Source organism: Notamacropus eugenii, chromosome 4 (assembly GCF_028372415.1).
Source record: "Notamacropus eugenii isolate mMacEug1 chromosome 4, mMacEug1.pri_v2, whole genome shotgun sequence".
Classification (NCBI taxonomy): domain Eukaryota; kingdom Metazoa; phylum Chordata; class Mammalia; order Diprotodontia; family Macropodidae; genus Notamacropus; species Notamacropus eugenii.
The window spans coordinates 40352347-40370458 of NC_092875.1; the positions used below are offsets into that span (position 1 = coordinate 40352347).

Consider the following 18112-nt stretch of genomic DNA (forward strand, 5'->3'; position numbering starts at 1 on the left):
ATTATTCATTTCTTTCCTAGGGCTTAAACTAAGCTGAAGGCAAAAGGGCTCCCTTCCCCCTGCCTGCCTTCCCCAGGAGAGAAAAATGAACCCAAATTTCTTTTTCAAAAGGGGGGAAGGGATATGGAGACATGTCCACACTTAGGTTTAATTTTAAAAGATAGTGTTTGGGGTTGTAGACAACATTTTAAATAAGGAAAGCAACCAAGGGTTTAAGATACTAAGAATTCTTTTTCCCCTGAATTGCTGGCTCCATAACTTTGATACTCTGGGCCAGGGGTATAGTTGAGACCCCAGAGAGGACTTTTTTGCCCCAGATTAGCCCTTCCCCCACAAAAAAAGAGCTCAGCAAAGTAACAGATAAGTTCCAGTGGTCTTAACAATTCCAATCTGTTGATGTGTTCAGACTGGCTTTTGGCAGTGGGAAGGGGGTTTAATGAGTTACCCCAGCCTGGGGAAAGCAGAGGTTAGAATGAGTAAGATAGAGATTCCCAGTGATTCAGAAAATGAGCCTTGGTGCTCACTTCCACCCCTCTTCAGGAAGGGAGGCTTACTCATTCTTGAAACAAAGATTTCTCTGTCATAGAGCCTGAGGTGAGATGGGGCATTGGGCCAGATGAGGCACCTTCAGGAGCTCCCAGATCTTTCAGAAAGGGATACTGGCCCATCCTTCCCCACTGGGCTCCCAAAATGGTTCCTCATGACTTCCTCAAATCACAATGACAGGGGAAAAAACAAATGAATTTTCTAGGAGCCCTCTCAGAAAGACACTTAGTGATGGAAGAGATCTGGTTGAATTCCCTTATCTTACAAAGGGAAAACTAAGGCCTACAGATAAAAAGGGACTTGCCTAAGCCCATAGAGCTAATTAGTACCAGAGCTAGGGCTAACACTCAGAATGTTATTATTAGAACACAATGCCTCTTAGTAAAGGAAAGTCACTCCATTCTTGCTGTGCCACCCCCTCCCCATTCCAAGCTACTATACTGCCCCCTCCTCAAAATTCCTTTATGTCAAGTGTCAGGATTTTTTTTTAAAGTAAGATGGTGATTTCACTGGTATAAGGAAATCCTGAAATTCTACCTAACACAGATTGGTGTCATAGAATCTTAGAGATTTGACTGAGGCCCTGAGAGGTTTAAGTGATCTGTCCAGGCTTACACAGCCAGGTACGCGTTAGAGGACTCCCCCCAATGCCTTCCTATATAGTGGCAGAAATTAGTTTCAGCTACTCCTCTCTTTATCTGCTGCTATATCTCTCTAGTTTCAACTTCATGGAATAAGATGGCCCCTAGTGTCCTCACTGGCATCTCCATCCCATGCCCTACCCCTTCCAGCTTCCTGTAGAGTGTGGTCCTCTCCAGTTAGACTCTAAGTTCCTTGTCTTCTCCTTATCTATATCCATATCCCTTATCTATATCTCAGCACAGTATCTGGCATACAGCAGGCTCTTAATAAATGTTTAGTGAATTGAACTGAAAGAAGTAGGACTTGAACGCAGGTCTTCCTGACTCTAAGGCCGGCTCTTCACCCACTACACCACCTGTGGCCTCTTACTCTTTATGCATTCTTTAGATAGCTTGTATTTACTTAAAATTAGGGGGTGTTTACTTATTGCCTTGTTTCCTTCCAGTAGGGAGGGCAAGGATGGTTTTATTTTTCTGTCTTGGCATCCCCAGGACCAGCACACAGCAATCACTTAATAAATGTTTGAACTGAATAACTAGGCAACATTTCATTCATTCAACTGAATCAGCAAGTTCTCAATAGATAGGTGTTGAGCTGCACTGCCATTATGTTGTTTAGTTGGTTTTTTTCAGTCATTTCGGACTCTCCGTGACCCCATTTGGGGTTTTCTTGGCAGAGATACTGGAGTGGTTTGCCATTTTCTTCTCCAGCTCTTGTACAGGTGAGGAAACTGAGACAAACAGGGTTAAGTGACTTGCCACTAGTGACAATTAGTAAGTGTCAAAGGCCAGATGTGATGTTTTCTTGGCAAAGATACTGGAGTGGTTGGCCATTTCCTTCTCCAGCTCATTTTCCAGATAATGAAACTGAGGCAAACAGGGTTAGGTGACTTGCCCAAGGTCACACAGCTATTAAGTGTCTGGGGCTAAATTTGCACTCATGTCTTCCTGACTCCAGGCCACTGAGCCACTCAGCTGCCCTATTAAACTAGATTGCTAGTACTGTTCATTGAGCACCTACTAACTCAACTGAATAAAATGTTGCCTAGTAATTCAATTCAACATTTAGTAAGTATCTATTAGGCAGGCACCATGCTGGACACAGGGGAGGACACCAATAAAAAAATAGCCACCAACAAACCAGCCCCTTCCCTCGGGGAATTGACATTGCACCAGCACTAACTTTTGGCTACAATGCATGATTGAAAATGTCTGAAAAGTGCATTGCAATCAACATGATCAGGCTCCATAATTTTACATCTGAAAGTTTTCTGCACTTAGATCTTTCATTAATTCAGACTAGCCTTCCTCTCTACTCCCTGCCCCACAATCCATCACCCCATGCCTCACTCACTTGGTTGTACCATCCTGAGTTATTCTTTAGCTGGATGGTTTGCTTGCTTCCATGGGGGAGAGGATGTCCAAGTTAACTCCTTCCTAACCCTTCTCCTAAATCCTAAGAGGGGTGTAATCTGCCTCGATGACCAGCAGGAGTACCATCTTGAAAGAAAGCAGAACACAGGACATTTACCTAATTGAGTGTTTAGTCTAGTGGGTTCTGTCTATTCTATTTGTGAAGGCCCCAGGAAGCCTGTATGACTCCGAAAAGAAGATGTTTTCTGTATGAGAAGCCTTCCTTAGAGATTCTCAAGGGGATGGGATGCTCACTTCAGTCCTAGAAAAAAATCTGACGGCATCTTGGAGGTTTGCTAAGATCCTACCAGGATTCTTAACCCTTTTTGTGTCCTGGAGCCCCTTTGGCAGTCTGGTGAAGTCTATGGTCCCCTCCTCAGAATCTTGCTCAGAATCAGATAAAGTCCACAGGATTCCAAAGGAAACCAATTCCACTGAAATACAGTTATCAAACTTTTTTTTTAATAAGTTCATAGACCCCAGGTCAAGAATGCCTGTCCTAGACCAAGCACCAGATGTCTTCATGTAAAACCCATTTCAAGTCACTACCAGGAGTGCCTCTGAGATATCCAGAGAAGACAGAAATCCTAAGGGCAAGAAGCAGAAGGAAGGAGGCAGGAGGTCCTAAGGGGAGTCAGGGAGAGGAAACAGAAGCAGCAAAGTCAGTTTCTTGGCCTGTCCCTGCCGTGAAGGAAAAAGTGAACGAGGGCTCTCCGAATGGCGTGGGATGAGCCCACCAGCCTCAGCAGCTTTCCTCCAGGGAAGAGGCCTGGCCAAAGCTTGGAAGGACCAGCCAAGGATGAGCTCTAGGCAAGTCTTTCCCTTCTCTCCAGGGTGGAAGCTGGCAAAGAAGCCAAGAAAGTTAGAAGAAGCGTAAGCTGAGCACGTACTAACCTGATTCTTGATGATAAGGATGAGAGTGACGATGATGAAAAGACAGCCCAAAGCATTTAAGACATACTGGATGTACTGTACCAACCTGGGCATTAACACCAGTCTGTTATAGAACACGTTGAGGGTCTGGCCTTCCATAGCCCCACGCTGGAAAGCAAGAACAGAAAGTGAGAGCCATGGCCAATGGAGCATGGCCAACAGGGCATGGCCAATACACACACCTCCGGGCAGAGAATGCAACAGGATGGGAAGCTTCCCATCTTACCAATCCAGTCCACCAGCACTTAGGAAGTATCTACTATGGTCCAAACAAAGGTGTTAAACATCAGGGATACAAAGAGAGGCAAAAAGCAGGAGTTTGCAGTCCAATAGTGCAAACAGCATACCATGCAAACAGCCATACACACACATACATACCTATGTCATTTAGATATAATTTATATGTAAATATTATATTTTTATATATTGTTTTCATATATTTGTGATATATAAATATATTTACATGTAAATAACACATATACCTATATTCTGATGGGCCTCAGAAAGTTAATTTAACACATAACCATGAGAGAGGTCCCCTCTGCTTCAGGGATTTGGAAAATTTTTTATATCATACATAGACCCTTTGGGCAATCCGGTGAAGCAAAATCATGTTTTTAAATTCATAAAAATGCAGATGATTAACCATTATATTGAATATATTGTATGTACATGTATAGTATACATGTATGAAGTATATTATGTACATACGGTTACTTATATGCTGTTGTAAGACAAAAACATATATATGTGCACATATACATATACAGATCCATGAGTATATATATGTTTGTGTGTGTATGTACACACATATCCATATATTAATGCACATTATGTGTAATGCATATGTCATTATATGGCATAATGTATGGATGTCAGTATCTGAAAAGTGAGAGATGAGAAGGGGGATTCATTTCTTAATGCTTGGCCCCAGTGGGAAGAATGAGAGTTGTCATGATACAACAGACTCTGTAGCCAGAGAGGTTAAATCCCTTTCTTGACTCTGCCTGTCTCTGACATGGATAAGTCATTTCACCAGTCTGGTTCTCAGTTTCCTCATCTGTAAAATGAAGAAGCTGGACCAAACGTCCTCTGGGGACCCTTCTAATTCAACACCTGCTCAGCTGATCAAAGGTGTAAAAATGTACATTTAAGGTAAATGTAAGAAAACAACTTGCTAATGAGATTCATAACCTAGGGTCCATGGACTCTTAAATATATAGTTATCAAATGCATATTATTAAGTATATATATTAGTATACATTATATAATATATGAAAATAAGATACAAAGGTAACCACCATTTTGAAATTGTAATTGAAATATAAATTTGTTATTATATTCATATTACGTATTTTAGTAAACATTTTAAAACAGCTGGTTACCTTTTGTATCTTGTTTTTCTACATTTAAAAATATGATTCTGAGGAGTCCATGGATGCCACCAGACACTGCCAAAGGATCCAAAATGCAGAAAAGGTTAGGAATCCCCTGCTTTGGTGCAATCCCAAAGTAGACTGGGCTGCTTTGGGTAGCAGGGACTCACTACAGGCCATTGGGCAAAGGATGGATGGATGCCTACTTCTCTGGCATACAGTAGACTGGGGTCTTTATTCAGGTACAGGAGGGACCCAATGGCCTCTGATATTCAAAGATTCTGACTCGCCAAGACAAATTTCAGCACAGCCAGTGCAATCACCTTGGGTAGCGAGTGGTATGGGGAAAGAACTCTTGACTGCAAATATTCCTCTATGACCCAAGGCCTGATTTAGCACACCAGGTCTTTTACCATGGTGGTCTGCTAATTCAAAGGGAAGAGGCCCCAGAAAAAGCAGCTCCCATCACCCAGATTCACAGGACTCTGCTGGGATTTGGAAAGTTAACTAAACTTTCCCTTCCACTTCGGGGGTTTGAAACCTTTTTGTATCATAGACCCCTTGAGCAGTCTGGTAAAGCCTATGGACCCCTTCTCAGAATCTTGTTTTTAAAAATTCATAAAAATACAGAAGACTAACCAATTCTATTGAAACACAGTTATCAAAATATTTTTAAAAGAAATTCATATATCCCAGCTAAGAACCTCAATATTGGGACAGCTAGGTGGTGCAGTGGAGAGAGCTCTGGCCCTGGAGTCAGTAGGATCTAAGTTCAGTTCCAGCCTCAGACACTTGATACTTACTAGTTGTGTGACCCTGGGTAAGTCACTTAACCCGAACAGCACCACAAAAAAAAAAAAACACAAAAGAACCCCAATATACTTTGTATCTATCAATTCATATATGCTCCATCCTCCATTAGATGTTGAGTTCCTTGAAGGCAGGGGCCATTTTTACCTTTCTTTGTATCCCCCAATCAGTGCTTAGCACATTTTAAGTAAACATTTTATCAGGTTCCTACTGTTAGGTGCTTAATAAATGCTTATTGACTGAGTTATGTTAGAGGAATCAAATTAAAACCAAAAGGCTGTTTGGATAGGCCTGGACAGCCCACCCAAGGTTCTCTCCAAATTCTCCAATTTCAATGCTCACTCATTTTAGGGAAAGTCCTCAATTTCTCTGGGCACGATGGCTTCAGACAATGTAGATATTTCTGCCCTTATATCCTCAGACTGCCTCCAGGAAGGACAGATCATTCTCCACCCACCACAAACACTAAGTTCTAGACCATCTTTGTCTCTCCCTGGAGGGACTTGGGTGGAGCTTCCTAGCAGCCCCACCTATGGAGAATCTCACCCAAATCAGCTCCCAGGACGCAAGTCCAGACTTGGAAAAGGCTGTTTGTCTTCCACCTGCATCATCACAATACACAAACTGAGCCCTCCTCCCCAACCTCCACCTCAGTCACCAGCTAGACTGTTTCCTGATACCTAAAAGCTGGGAAACTACTTGTGATTTCTGATAACAAGGATTGAGCCAGTATGACACAATCTTCCAAAAAATAGTGATGCTATAAGACAAAAAAAACCTGATAGAAAACTTCAGAGTTAGGAAAGACCTCAGACACTAGCTAGTCCAACCCATACATGAACCAAAAAACTCTCTACATCATTCCCAACATGCCGTCATTCAACCTTTGCTTGAAGACCTCAGGTGAGGTCTCACTCCTTCCCAAGGCAGCCTACTCAACCTAGAGAAAGCTAAACTGAACCCCCGTGTAACTTCTGTCTAATTAGTCCTGGCTCTGCTCTTTGGAGACCAATACAAAAAGTCCTCCAAGAACCCATCTTAAACATCTCCAGTTCCTTCATCCCATCCTCATATGATGAAGACTCAAGGTTCTTCATCATCCTGTTGCCTTCTTTGGTCACTCTCCAGCTTAGCAAGAGCTTTCTTAAAATGTGGAGCCCAGGAGAGTGCACAATACACCAGAGGACCACAGGGGGATTATCATATCAATACCACAACTCTCTTAATGAAGCCCAAGATCACAAGAGCTTCTCAGCCACCATTATTAAATCATCTCCCTCTAACAAGGCCCTTGTCCCATTGGACAGAGGAGGAAACCAGGAGCAGAGTGACTTTGATGAGAAATCCTGGATGACAAAAAAAATTAGAAGAGCCAACTTAACAAGGCAGGTGGTTTACTTTCCATTCCGGGGCTTTTTCTGTCATCGAGGTACAAATGTCGAGTGAATCTATTTTCCTGACTATAGCCTGAGTTGCACAGAGGGAGAAGTCGCCTGCCCCAGTCTCTCCTCTTTGGCCCTATGCCTAAGTGCCCACCCCCTCCCACATTTCCCTGCCTGAATAAAAGGCCCAGGATTCCTGGACAAGAAAGAGAGATAGGACTTTACCTCTTCAAACCAAAGGAGAGGAAGGACGACCGGCTTGATTTTTCCTGTTTGCCTAAAGAAAAAGAGCAAGAAAAACCACAGGGTCACATTTTTATAAAGTTGAAGACATATTTCACACATAGCAAGAGGCAGCTTGAGTTGGCCTCCAAGTCAGAAAGACCTGGGTTTGAGTCCCACCCCTGACAACAAACCAACTAAGTGTGTGTGTGTGTGTGTGTGTGTGTGTGTGTGTGTGTGTGTGAGTGTGTGTGTGTGTGTGTGTGTGTGTCTGTGTGTCCCACCCCCAGACATGTCCCTTCACCTTTCAAGCAATTCTCTAAGGGGGGAAGGGGAAAGGAATAAGCATTTATTAAGCTCCTACTGTGTTCCAGGCACTTTTAGAATATTATATTTTTTAATTCTGTGATGTGGGTGTTATTATTATACCCATTTTCAGCTGAGGATACTGAGGCAGGCAGCAATAACGTGACTTGCCCAGGGTCAAAGAGCTAGTACTATAACTTGCAAAACTGGTTCTAATCTGCATAAGGTGGGGTAAGAGGGGGAGAAGTGGAGTTTCCTTATTGAGAATCGCTTCCCAAATGCAAATCACAGTGTCTGACCTTATGAAAGAAAATAAATTACATGTGGCACCAAGTTTAAGGCATATATAAGAGCAAAGGATTATGGGTATAAAACTGGAAGGAACTTAAGAGGTAACCTACTCCATCCCCTTCATTTTACAGATGAGAAAATCTCCCCAGGTATCCCACAGATAGTAAACATGTAAGGTAGGTTTTGAACTCAGATCTTTTCGATTCCAGGCCCAGTGCCCTTACCTGGAGTACTCTGCCATCTCTTGCTCTTTGTTAGTGGGCAGGATGGAAAGGTTCAGAGAACTGAGATTTTCATCAGGAAGGAAGATACCACCACATACTAGAGAGAACCCAGGGCTGGGGAAGTCAGAAAAGCTGGGTTTTGGCTCAGTCCCTTGCCCATTATGGAGCCTTGAATGACCCCTTTAGAATCATAACTTTAGAGGACCTTGGGGATCCTCTAAAATAAGAGGATCTTGTCCAACTTCCTCATTTTAGAGAAGGAGAAACCAAGACCCATGGGACTCGCCCGTATGACTCTTGAGCAGAAGCCCCCAGGCTGGGGCTGTCCTCACTCCCAGGGTCCCCACCTCCAAAAAGAAAGGAATAAGGGTGAGAAAAAGCAAAAAAACACATTTCTAGCCTCAAACCGTGCTTCTCCTGAAGCAGAAACAACACATGAGGGGGCTACAGAGACCATCTCTTAAGGGGCCTATGTTAGCTACTAGGGTTAACTGGGATAAGTGATGGGAGTCAAAAACAGTATGTACAGAGCACTGGACTTGGGAGTCAGGAAGACCTGGGAGTGAATCCTGCCTCAGACGCTGACTGATGGCATGACCTTGGGCAAATCTTATCTCCTCTTTAGGCTTCCGTTCAGAAGTGGCTGGACTCTGACCTCTAAGGTCTAGAGTCTAGGGTCCATTCCTAACTTGTTTGGGTCCAAAAAGGAAATGAGGACTTGGGATACAGCAGAAGAATTCAGACTCACTTTGGGGACAATCCTCAGTATCTCAAGCCATGGAAAAATAGGAATGGCAAGTATTTAGACAGCATTTTAAAGTTTGGGCAGCTCGGTGATGCTACTGTGCATAGAGTACCAGGTCTGGAGTCAGGAAGACTCATGATCCTGAGTTCAAATCTAATCTCAGACACTTTCTAGCCATATGAACCTGAGCAAGTCACTTAACCCTGTTTGCCTCAGTTTCCTCACCTGTAAAATGAGCTGGAGAAGGAAATGACAAACCACTCCAGTATCTCTGCCAAGAAAACCCCAAATACGGCCACAAGAAGTAGGATACCACCAAAACAGCTGAATGACAACCTAAGGTTTTCAAAGTGATATATGTACACACACACACACACACACACACACACACACATACACACGATTTAATGTGATTCCCCCCAACAACAGTGTGATTCAATTCAGTCGTTTTTAGTTGTACCTAATTCTTCACGATCCCATTTGGGTTTTCTTGGCAGAGATCCAGGAGTGGTTTGCCATTTTCTTCTTCATTTCATTTTACAGGTAAGGAAACTGAGGCAAACAGGGTGAAGTGACTTGCCCAGGGTCACACAACCAGTGTCTACAGACAGATTTGAATTAAGGAAGATGAGTCTTCCTGTCTCCAAGTCCCACACTATATTATCCCCATTTCAGAGATAAGGAAATTAAGGCTATTTAAGAAGTGAAAGTGACTTGTAGGATTAACCCAAATGGCTAAAAAATGCCCCAGAGAGACAGTCTTTGTAGGATCTCCACATTGGCTCTGCTTCAGGAAAGGAACAGTTTGAGATTAGAAATGTCTTTTTTTTTTTTTTTTTGCTTCTCCTCACCATTGCTCCTTTCTTTTTAGAGGTGAGGAGCCAGGAAAAGCCCCACAACTGGGAAGTTGTATTGACACAATCGACACTGGGTCTAAGGCACAGCCTGAACCTAGATCTTCCTGACTCCAAATCCAATCCTTTAGCTACTACTCAGAAAGAAGAGGCTGTCAGGGCCTGGATTCTATCATCAATCCAATTAGACCAATGACCATGGACTCACTAGCTAAGTGGGCATGGGGAGAAATCTGGCTGCCCAGTCGCACTCACCCAATGCCTGGGATAGCCTTGGTATACAGACTCAGCTGCAGTTTGACAGAACAGTTCATGGGGATGCCAGTGACCTGCAGGGAGGATGAGAAAACAAGAATGATGTCAGGAAGAACAGTGATGGCTCACATTTATCCAGCCCTTGAAGGTTTAACAAATGCTTACAAATAGATAATCTGATTTAAATAAAGGAATCCACCCTCCCCCCCATCTCTACCATCTTGAGACAAGACTCAGGGTCTTTCCATCCTTGGATTCTGTTTATGAAAGAGTCAATGAGGGATGGTTTGGGGGAGAGCTTGCTTATCCTCCCCAGAATGAATCTCATATATAGGGACCACTACCCAATGCATGGCAGCCAAGTGGTGAAGCGGAGGGAACACTGGATGGAATCAGGAAGATTAGAGTTCAAATCTACCCTCAGGGGTATGATCTTATGCAAATTAATTACTTCACCTCTTTTTGCCTCAGTAAACAGAATCCACACTTTACTGCAAAGCACAACAAGAACATATGTGATTGTGACGTGCATGGGCCTCCATCATTCTAAATATTTCAGTTGTTCCTATACTTGGTGGTCTTAACATGGGGTCCATGAATTTTTTTTTTAATATTTTGAAAGCTGTATCTCACTGTATTTGTTTCCCTATGTATTTTAGTTTATAGGTTTAAAATATGGTTGTGAGAAAGAGTTCATAGGCCTCACTAGACTGTCATCCAATGGGTCCAGAATACAAACAAAAAAGAGAAATCCTGATCTAGAATTGTTTTCAGTACTATTCAGTTCTCCTGAGATGCCTTGATCTGCTCTGCATCAGGCATTGGTAGGCCAGGGGATATTTGACAATTAGGGAAAGATGAGAAAAGATGCACACGGAATGGGTAAAAAGGTGCATGGTGTACCCAGTGATCCATATACACCTGCCTACATCCTGAAAGCAAACAGAGGAAAAAAACAAAATACCACAATCCAAGGTTCCAGTTTGTCTCAAGAAAGTTTATATTTAAACTGCACCAAGAGATATTATGTTCCTGGGTTGATTTGTCAGTTATTATAAGATTATCTCTTATCAGGTAAGGTCTCTCCCATCAAATAAATCCATTAAGTCCAGATAAGGAATAATCTAACCAGAGACTCGCCCAGCACCCAATATCTAGCCCACAATCTGCCTTATAACTAATATGTGCTGATATGAGGGGCCAAAGGCTTCACATGGGCCAAGGTGACTTCCCAAAGGTCCTCTAATTTCAGAAACAAAGACAAAGATCTCTCCCTGAACTCCTGAGATCATGACTCCCTGCTCATCTGCAGTTCTTGTCTCCCGCAATGTGAAACTCCACTTTGGATCTGGGTTAAAATCCCACCCTGAGCACATTAGCTACAGGCCCTTCTCATCTGTAAAATAAGATGGATGACCTTTGGGAGAAATGATTATTAATAACTAATGATTTGGGGAGATTTGGAGTTCTCCCTTTTCTCTATCCTCATTTCAAAACCTCAATCTCTGAAAGTTGAGCTAACCTTCTCCTTTATCCGACCCCATCCAACCTTACAAGGACTCCAGGGGTGGGGAACCTTCAGCCTTGAGGCTACATGTGGCCCTCTAGGTCCTCAAGTGTGGCCCTCTGACAAAATACAGACTTCACAGAACAAATCCCCTAAATAAAAGGATTTGTTCTGTAAAACTTGGACTCGGTCAAAAGGCCGCATCTAGAAGACCACATGTGGCCTGAGGCTAGCGGGTTCCCCAGCCCTGTGTAAGGTGAATTCCATTCAATCAAGTTTGGGTGAAGATAGACCCTTTTTGTCTAAACTGCCCAAGGCTGGATATAAAGATATCTCTGTCCAAGGGTAACAAGATGTCATTCTCAGCCCCTCTATATAATATTTATTTTCTCATTAATTGTTAACCAATGAGAGTTGATTCCCACCCTGGGGAACACTCTTCAAAGGGTATATAAACTGTGAGCCTGCTGCCATGATGACCTTTGGTCTAAGAGAGATAGTCAAGTGACCATCCTTTTATTAAAATGCTGGCCTTATTAGTAAAATGATCAAATTACCCCAAAATTATGTCTCTCCAAGCCACACACTGATGATAATAACAATAGCTAACATTTATACAATATACAAGGAGCAGTTAGATGGTGCAGTGGACAGATCACCAGCCCTGCAGTCAGGAAGACCGAGTTCCAATGTAGCTTCAGACATTTACAAGCTGTGTGATCTTGGGCAAGTCACTACACCCTGTTTGCTTCAGTTTCTTCATCTGTAAAATGAGCTGGAGAAAGTAATGAAAAACCACTCCAGTATCCCTGCCAAGAAAACTCTAAAACCTAGAAAGACTTACATGGGTTGATGCAAAGTGAAATGTACTAGGTACAAAGAAACAAAGAAAGTGAAATGTACTGGATACAAAGAAACAAAGAAAGTGAAATGTACTAGATACAAAGAAACAAAGTGAATTGTACTGGGTACAAAGAAACAAAGCAATATTGTAGGATGATCAACTGTGAATGACTTAGCTTTTCTCAGCAATTCAATGATTCATGACAACTCTGAAGGACTTAGGATGAAAAATGCTATCCATTTCCAGAGGAAGAACTGATGGTATCTGAATACAGATTGAAGCAACTTTTGCTTTGGGAATTTTTTTTACTTTCTTTATTTTTCTTGAGGATTTTTCTTAATCTATGTTTTCTTTTACAACATGACTATTATGGATATGCTTTCCATGACTACACATATATAACCAATGTAGAATTGCTTGCCTTCTCAATGGGCAGGTGTTGGGGAAGGGAGGAAGGGAGAGAATTTGGAACTCAAAGTTTTAAAAACAAATGTTAAAAATTGTTGCTTACATGTAACTGAGGAAAAATTAGATACAGAAGGAAAGAAAGAAAAAGAGAGAGAGAGAGAGAGAGAGAGAGGCAGAGAAGGTGGAAGGAAGGAAGAAAGGAAGGAAGGAAGGAAGGAAGGAAGGAAGGAAGGAAGGAAGGAAGGAAGGAAGGAAGGAAGGAAGGAAGGAAGGAAGGAAATTCATACAAAGAAAAATGTAGCTGGGTTTGTGATGAAAGATAAGGAGGAGAAGGAAAAGAGGAGGGGGAGCATTTTCATAGCACTTTAAGGTTTGCAAATGTTTTACAATTTTTATCTCATTTGATCCCCACAACAACCCTAGGAGGTATCACTATTATCCCCATTTTACAGATGAGAAACTGAGGTAGACAGAGGTTAGAGGAGCAAATGAGATTATATCTGTAAAGCACTTAGCACAGCAGCTAGCACATATTAGGCACCACATAAAAGCTCAGTTTGTCATCATCATCATCATCATCCTTACTCCTATTACTTGCCCAGAGTCACATAGCTAGTATTGTCTGAGGTTGGATTTGAACCCAGGTGTTTCAAATTTCCAGGTCCAGTGCTCCACCCCCTGCAATGCCTAGCTGCCACAAAAAGGTTGAGGAGGCAGTAACAAGAGATGGCAACTCTTAACAAGGATTGTGTTCTAAATTCCCTTGAGCCTTCCCTCGAGAGGCACAACATAGTAGAGAGAGAGAAAGCCAGCAGGGGCCTCTAACACATACTGACCAGCACTGAGTCTGGACCAGTGCCTGAACCTGTCCATGTGGACTAGTCATAGCCCTGCACCTGCCGGGGGCATCACAGTGGTGGGTACCACCATCCTCCCAGGGGCCCAGGTGTGCAGCCTCTCCTCTGGCTCAGCTCACATGGTTGCAACATTAGCTTCTCCCTTCCCCTCTCCTCTCCTCTCACCCAGCCACCCCTCTGGTGCTTCAATAATCGCCCCTCCTGCTTGATTTCCGGGCCTCAAGCCCCTCCCTGGCAGCTTCCAGAAGGACCTAGCATGACCTTTCACACACCAGTGGCTCTCTCTGAACCTCAACATCAGAAAGAAAGTCCTTTGCTTGGAGCTTGGAGTTTTCCATAACCTGGTCCCTTCCTACCTTTCTGGTCTTTTTGAAAGTCATTATGCAGTCATAATCCAACCTTACTGGTTATTACTGCTTACTGTACAGGACACTGGCGCCAGTGCCCAGAATTCATTCCCCTCCTCACTTGGCCTGGAGTCAGGAAGACCCAAATTCAAATGTGTATTCAGACACTATCTATGTGACCCTGGGTAAGTCACTTAACCCTATTTGCCTCAGTTCCTAATCTGTCAAATGAGTTGGAGAAGGAAATGGGAAACCACTCCAGTATTTCTGCCAAGAAAACATCAAATCTGGCCTCAGATACTTACTAGTTGTATGACCCTGGGCAAGCCACTTAACCTGGATTGCCCCCCTACCCCGCAAAAAAAAAAAAACAAACAGCCCTGTGGGGCCCAGGGCCATGTCTACACAGAACAGAAGGGGCAAAGCTCCCATAGCCATGGACTTCTCCACAGCCTAGCTTATTGGCAAAATGCCCCAGGCCCATCCCTTGAACAGGGCTGGCATAAAATGTGCCGCCTGACACGTTTAAAGCCAGTGGGCTGCTCCTGCTTAATTGGCTGCCTAGGAGACAGGCAGACCAATAACCATTAATTAGTTTACAGCTTTATAGCCCTTTTATAGAGGCAATTCTCCAACAAAGCTGTTTAAATCTATGCACTGTGGATCTGGATGAGTGAAGCAGCTTTCCTATCTGACACTGCCTCTGACAAGAATTCAAGCATCTCCTATGTCAATGAGCATTTAGTAAGCACCTACTGTGTGCCAGGTACTGTGCTAAGCACTTTTAAATATATATGTGTGTGCGCATATATGCATATTATATGTACATTTATATGTGTGTATGTATATACATGTGCATGTGTATTATATACATGTGTGTCTGTGTATATATTATATCTATACATTTATACATACATACATATGTGTGCATAATACACACACACACACATATCATTTGATGATGAGTATGAGATATCTGAGGGGCATCCAAGAGAGATTTTCAGCAGGCAGCTGGTGATGTGGGATTGTAGTTAAAGAAGGTGAAGACAGCTGGAGAGGTCGCTTTGGGAGTCATAGCCACAGAAGTGATCATTCAAACCATGGAAACCAAGGAGATCCTAGAACTAGGAGGTTCTTAATTTTTTCTGTGTCCTAGACCCCCTTGGCAGTAGGGATCTAAAGCCCTTCTTAGCATAATCCTTTTAAAGGTATAAAGTAACATGTACAAGATTTTAAAAAAACCCAATGATATTGAAATACAGTTATCAAAATTTAAGAAAAAAAGTTCATGGACTCTCTGACCCTCTACTATAAAAAGGGATGAGAGGAGGTGGTAGTGCTTACCCACCCATCCACTGGGTGTGAAACATGGATAATGATCTGGAAGCTGATAAGAGGCTGCCCAAAAGACTCAGGAAAGCAAAGACACAAAAACCCTAGGGGGAAAGAACAAGGGGGCCATGTCAAAAGTCCCCCAAAAAGGCAAGAAGGAAGGGTCCTGAGAAAGGGTCACTGCAATGAACTGTTCAGACACCTGCAGTGACCTTGGAGAGAACATCTCTATGGAGTGGGAGGGCCGGAAACCAGCCTGCCAAAGACTGAGAAGTGAATGGGAGGCAGATGAGGGTACGAACTGAGCTTAGGAAAAACCTTCCCAAGTCTGACTAGGAAAGGCAGAAGAGAGAGGCCCAGGGCTTGAGGACAGGAGAGTCAAGGGAAGGAGTTTTGGCTTTTTTTAAAAAAATAGGATTGATCTGGGCACACTTGCAGATAACAAGAAAGGAGCCAGTGAAGAAAAAGAGACTGAAAAAGAGGAAGGGAAATAAATTGTTGTTGTTTGGTTGTTTGGTCATGTCTGATTCTTTGTGACCTTGTTTGGGATTTTCTTGGCAAAGATACTGGAGTGATTTTCCCTTTCTTCTTCCATCTCATTTTACAGATGAAAACACCGAGGCAAACAGGGTTAAGTGACTTCCCTAGGGACTATTAAATGTCTGAGGCCAGATTTGACGTTTTCTTGACAGAGATACTGAAGTGGTTTGTCATTTTCTCTTCCAGCTCACTGGACAGATGAGCAAACTGAGGTAAACAGGGTGAAGTGACTTACCCAGGGTCACATAGCTAGTAAATGTCTGAAGCCATATTTGATGTTTTCTTGGCAAAGATACTGGAGTGGTGTGCCATTTCTTCTTCCAGCTCATTTTTACAGATTAGGAAACTGAGGCAAAAAAGGTTAAGTGAGGGGCATACCACTTGTAAGTATCAGAGGCCATACTTGAACTCAGGTCTGCCTGATTCCAGGCCTGGAAGTCTATCTACTGTACCACCCAGTTGCCTTCAATAAGGAAGCCCATACTAGGCTGTCCAGTCCCTCCACTCCCAACACAATCGCAGTTTAGGACCCCTTCCTGCTGTGGAGGCAGGTGCTGACTTACCGGGTGCACCTCAAGGAACAGGGAGTGATCTTCCTTGTTAGGATGGAGTCCAACCACAGACTCAACCAGGTCTGGATCTGCATTGTAGAAATGTGGCTGGGAAAGGAAGAGCGGGGCATCTGGGAAAGACAAGGAAGTAAGGGTTAACCTTCCCAAGACAATCACCAGACTGTGGAGGAGGTCAGATCCAGAGGAAGTCACTGCCCACCTGCTGCCCAACCACAGCCCAAGTGAAGTGGGGCTGGCTCCTGGAGCAGGGACAAGAAGGAGCAGCCTTCATGAAGGATGCCCTGTCCTATATATGGCTGGCTGGATCAAAGCAAGTTTTCCAGGCCTCAGTGGAGGAACCTGTGAAATGGGAACCTCCATTCACCCGGAGATGAAAAGCAGGTAAAAACCCAGAGACACAAAAGCCTCTCTTTCCACAAGTCATCGAGGGTGGGTCCGTGACAAGGGTGGACACCAGCCATCAACAAGAGAACCAGCAGTGTTTTCCTAAAGGGACATATGCCCAGACTCAGTTTTCAGTCAAGTAACATATACATCTACATATGGGGATTTTTTTAATCCTATCTGTGTGACCTTGGGTAATTCACTTTCTCTCTACGGGCTTGTTTCTTAATCTGTGAAATGAGATTGGGCTAGTTGACTCATAGAGTCAATCAATCATCAACAGCCACAGCTTTGTGCTGAATCATGTTTACAGAACACTTTAGGACTGGCAAAATATTTCACGCATTATCTCATTTGATCAGCATGCCAGCCCTTTATTATATTCATTTTACAGCTGAGGAAACTGAGGCTGACAGATGACTTGCCCAGGGTCACATAGTGAATGAGGATCTGCAAGCAGGATCTGAATTCAGGTCTTTCTGAATTTTCCATCATTCTATCCACCACCTAACGAATATTTGCTGAATTAAAGTGGCTTCAGCTACGACCGAGGACATGGGGAAGGTGGACAGATGCCACCCCCACTTACAAACATGATGAGCTTCACCAACAGAAGGCTTTTAGACTGTACTCATTTTGCACTTTTTCCCACAAGGCCAAAATAAAAACTGGCAGATGCTCCTGATCAAAACCTAGACCCCTAAATTTTAAAAAGATCCTGTTTATTTAGTTGGATCTGACTCTTTGTTTGGGGTTCTCTTGGCAGAGATAATGAAATGATTTGTCATTTCCTTCTCCAGCTCATTTTACGGATGAGGAAACGGAGGCAAAAAACCCAGGGTAACATAGCTAGGAAGTGTCTAAAACCAAATTTAAACTCAGGTCTTCCTGTCCTGCACTCCATGCACTGTGCTACCACATTGCCCAAAGACCCTACTGCATTTCAATTTCAAGCATAAACGAAATATACCCTCTCCATTTGCCAGTGGGATTTTCTTGCTGGGATCATTCCCTCATGGTGGCAGAGATACACAGTTTTGCATATGTCTCTGTGGTATTTTCCAGGCAGATGTGCAAGAGATGGACCTGGGTGATAACTGTTAATTAATTTATGCCTTTATAGGACTCACAAGGGGGCACACAACCCAACCTCCTCACAGAGCTGAAGCAGCCCATCCATTCTGTACCTAGCACCACCTGTCTGATATGTGTGAGCTGCATCCCAAGATTTTATTTTCAGTGTGGATCACAAGAGACGCTAGGCCAATAACTCTTAATTAATTTATGGCTTTATAGGCCTTTTACACTGGCAATTCCCCCACC

General features: G+C 43.2%; 1 protein-coding gene across 3 annotated transcripts in view; it reads right to left on the bottom strand.

Annotated features, from left to right (window-relative positions):
* SCARB1 (scavenger receptor class B member 1) overlaps positions 1-18112 on the bottom strand; it is a 102081-nt gene that overhangs the window by 7908 nt on the left and 76061 nt on the right. For all 3 annotated transcript variants that reach the window (XM_072600706.1, XM_072600703.1, XM_072600705.1), the window contains exons 8-11: positions 16397-16515; positions 9999-10072; positions 7327-7378; positions 3495-3641 (exon numbers count right to left, since the gene is read on the bottom strand). In XM_072600706.1, the coding sequence (XP_072456807.1) occupies positions 3495-3641; positions 7327-7378; positions 9999-10072; positions 16397-16515 (392 nt within the window). The remainder of the gene's footprint in view (positions 1-3494; positions 3642-7326; positions 7379-9998; positions 10073-16396; positions 16516-18112) is intronic.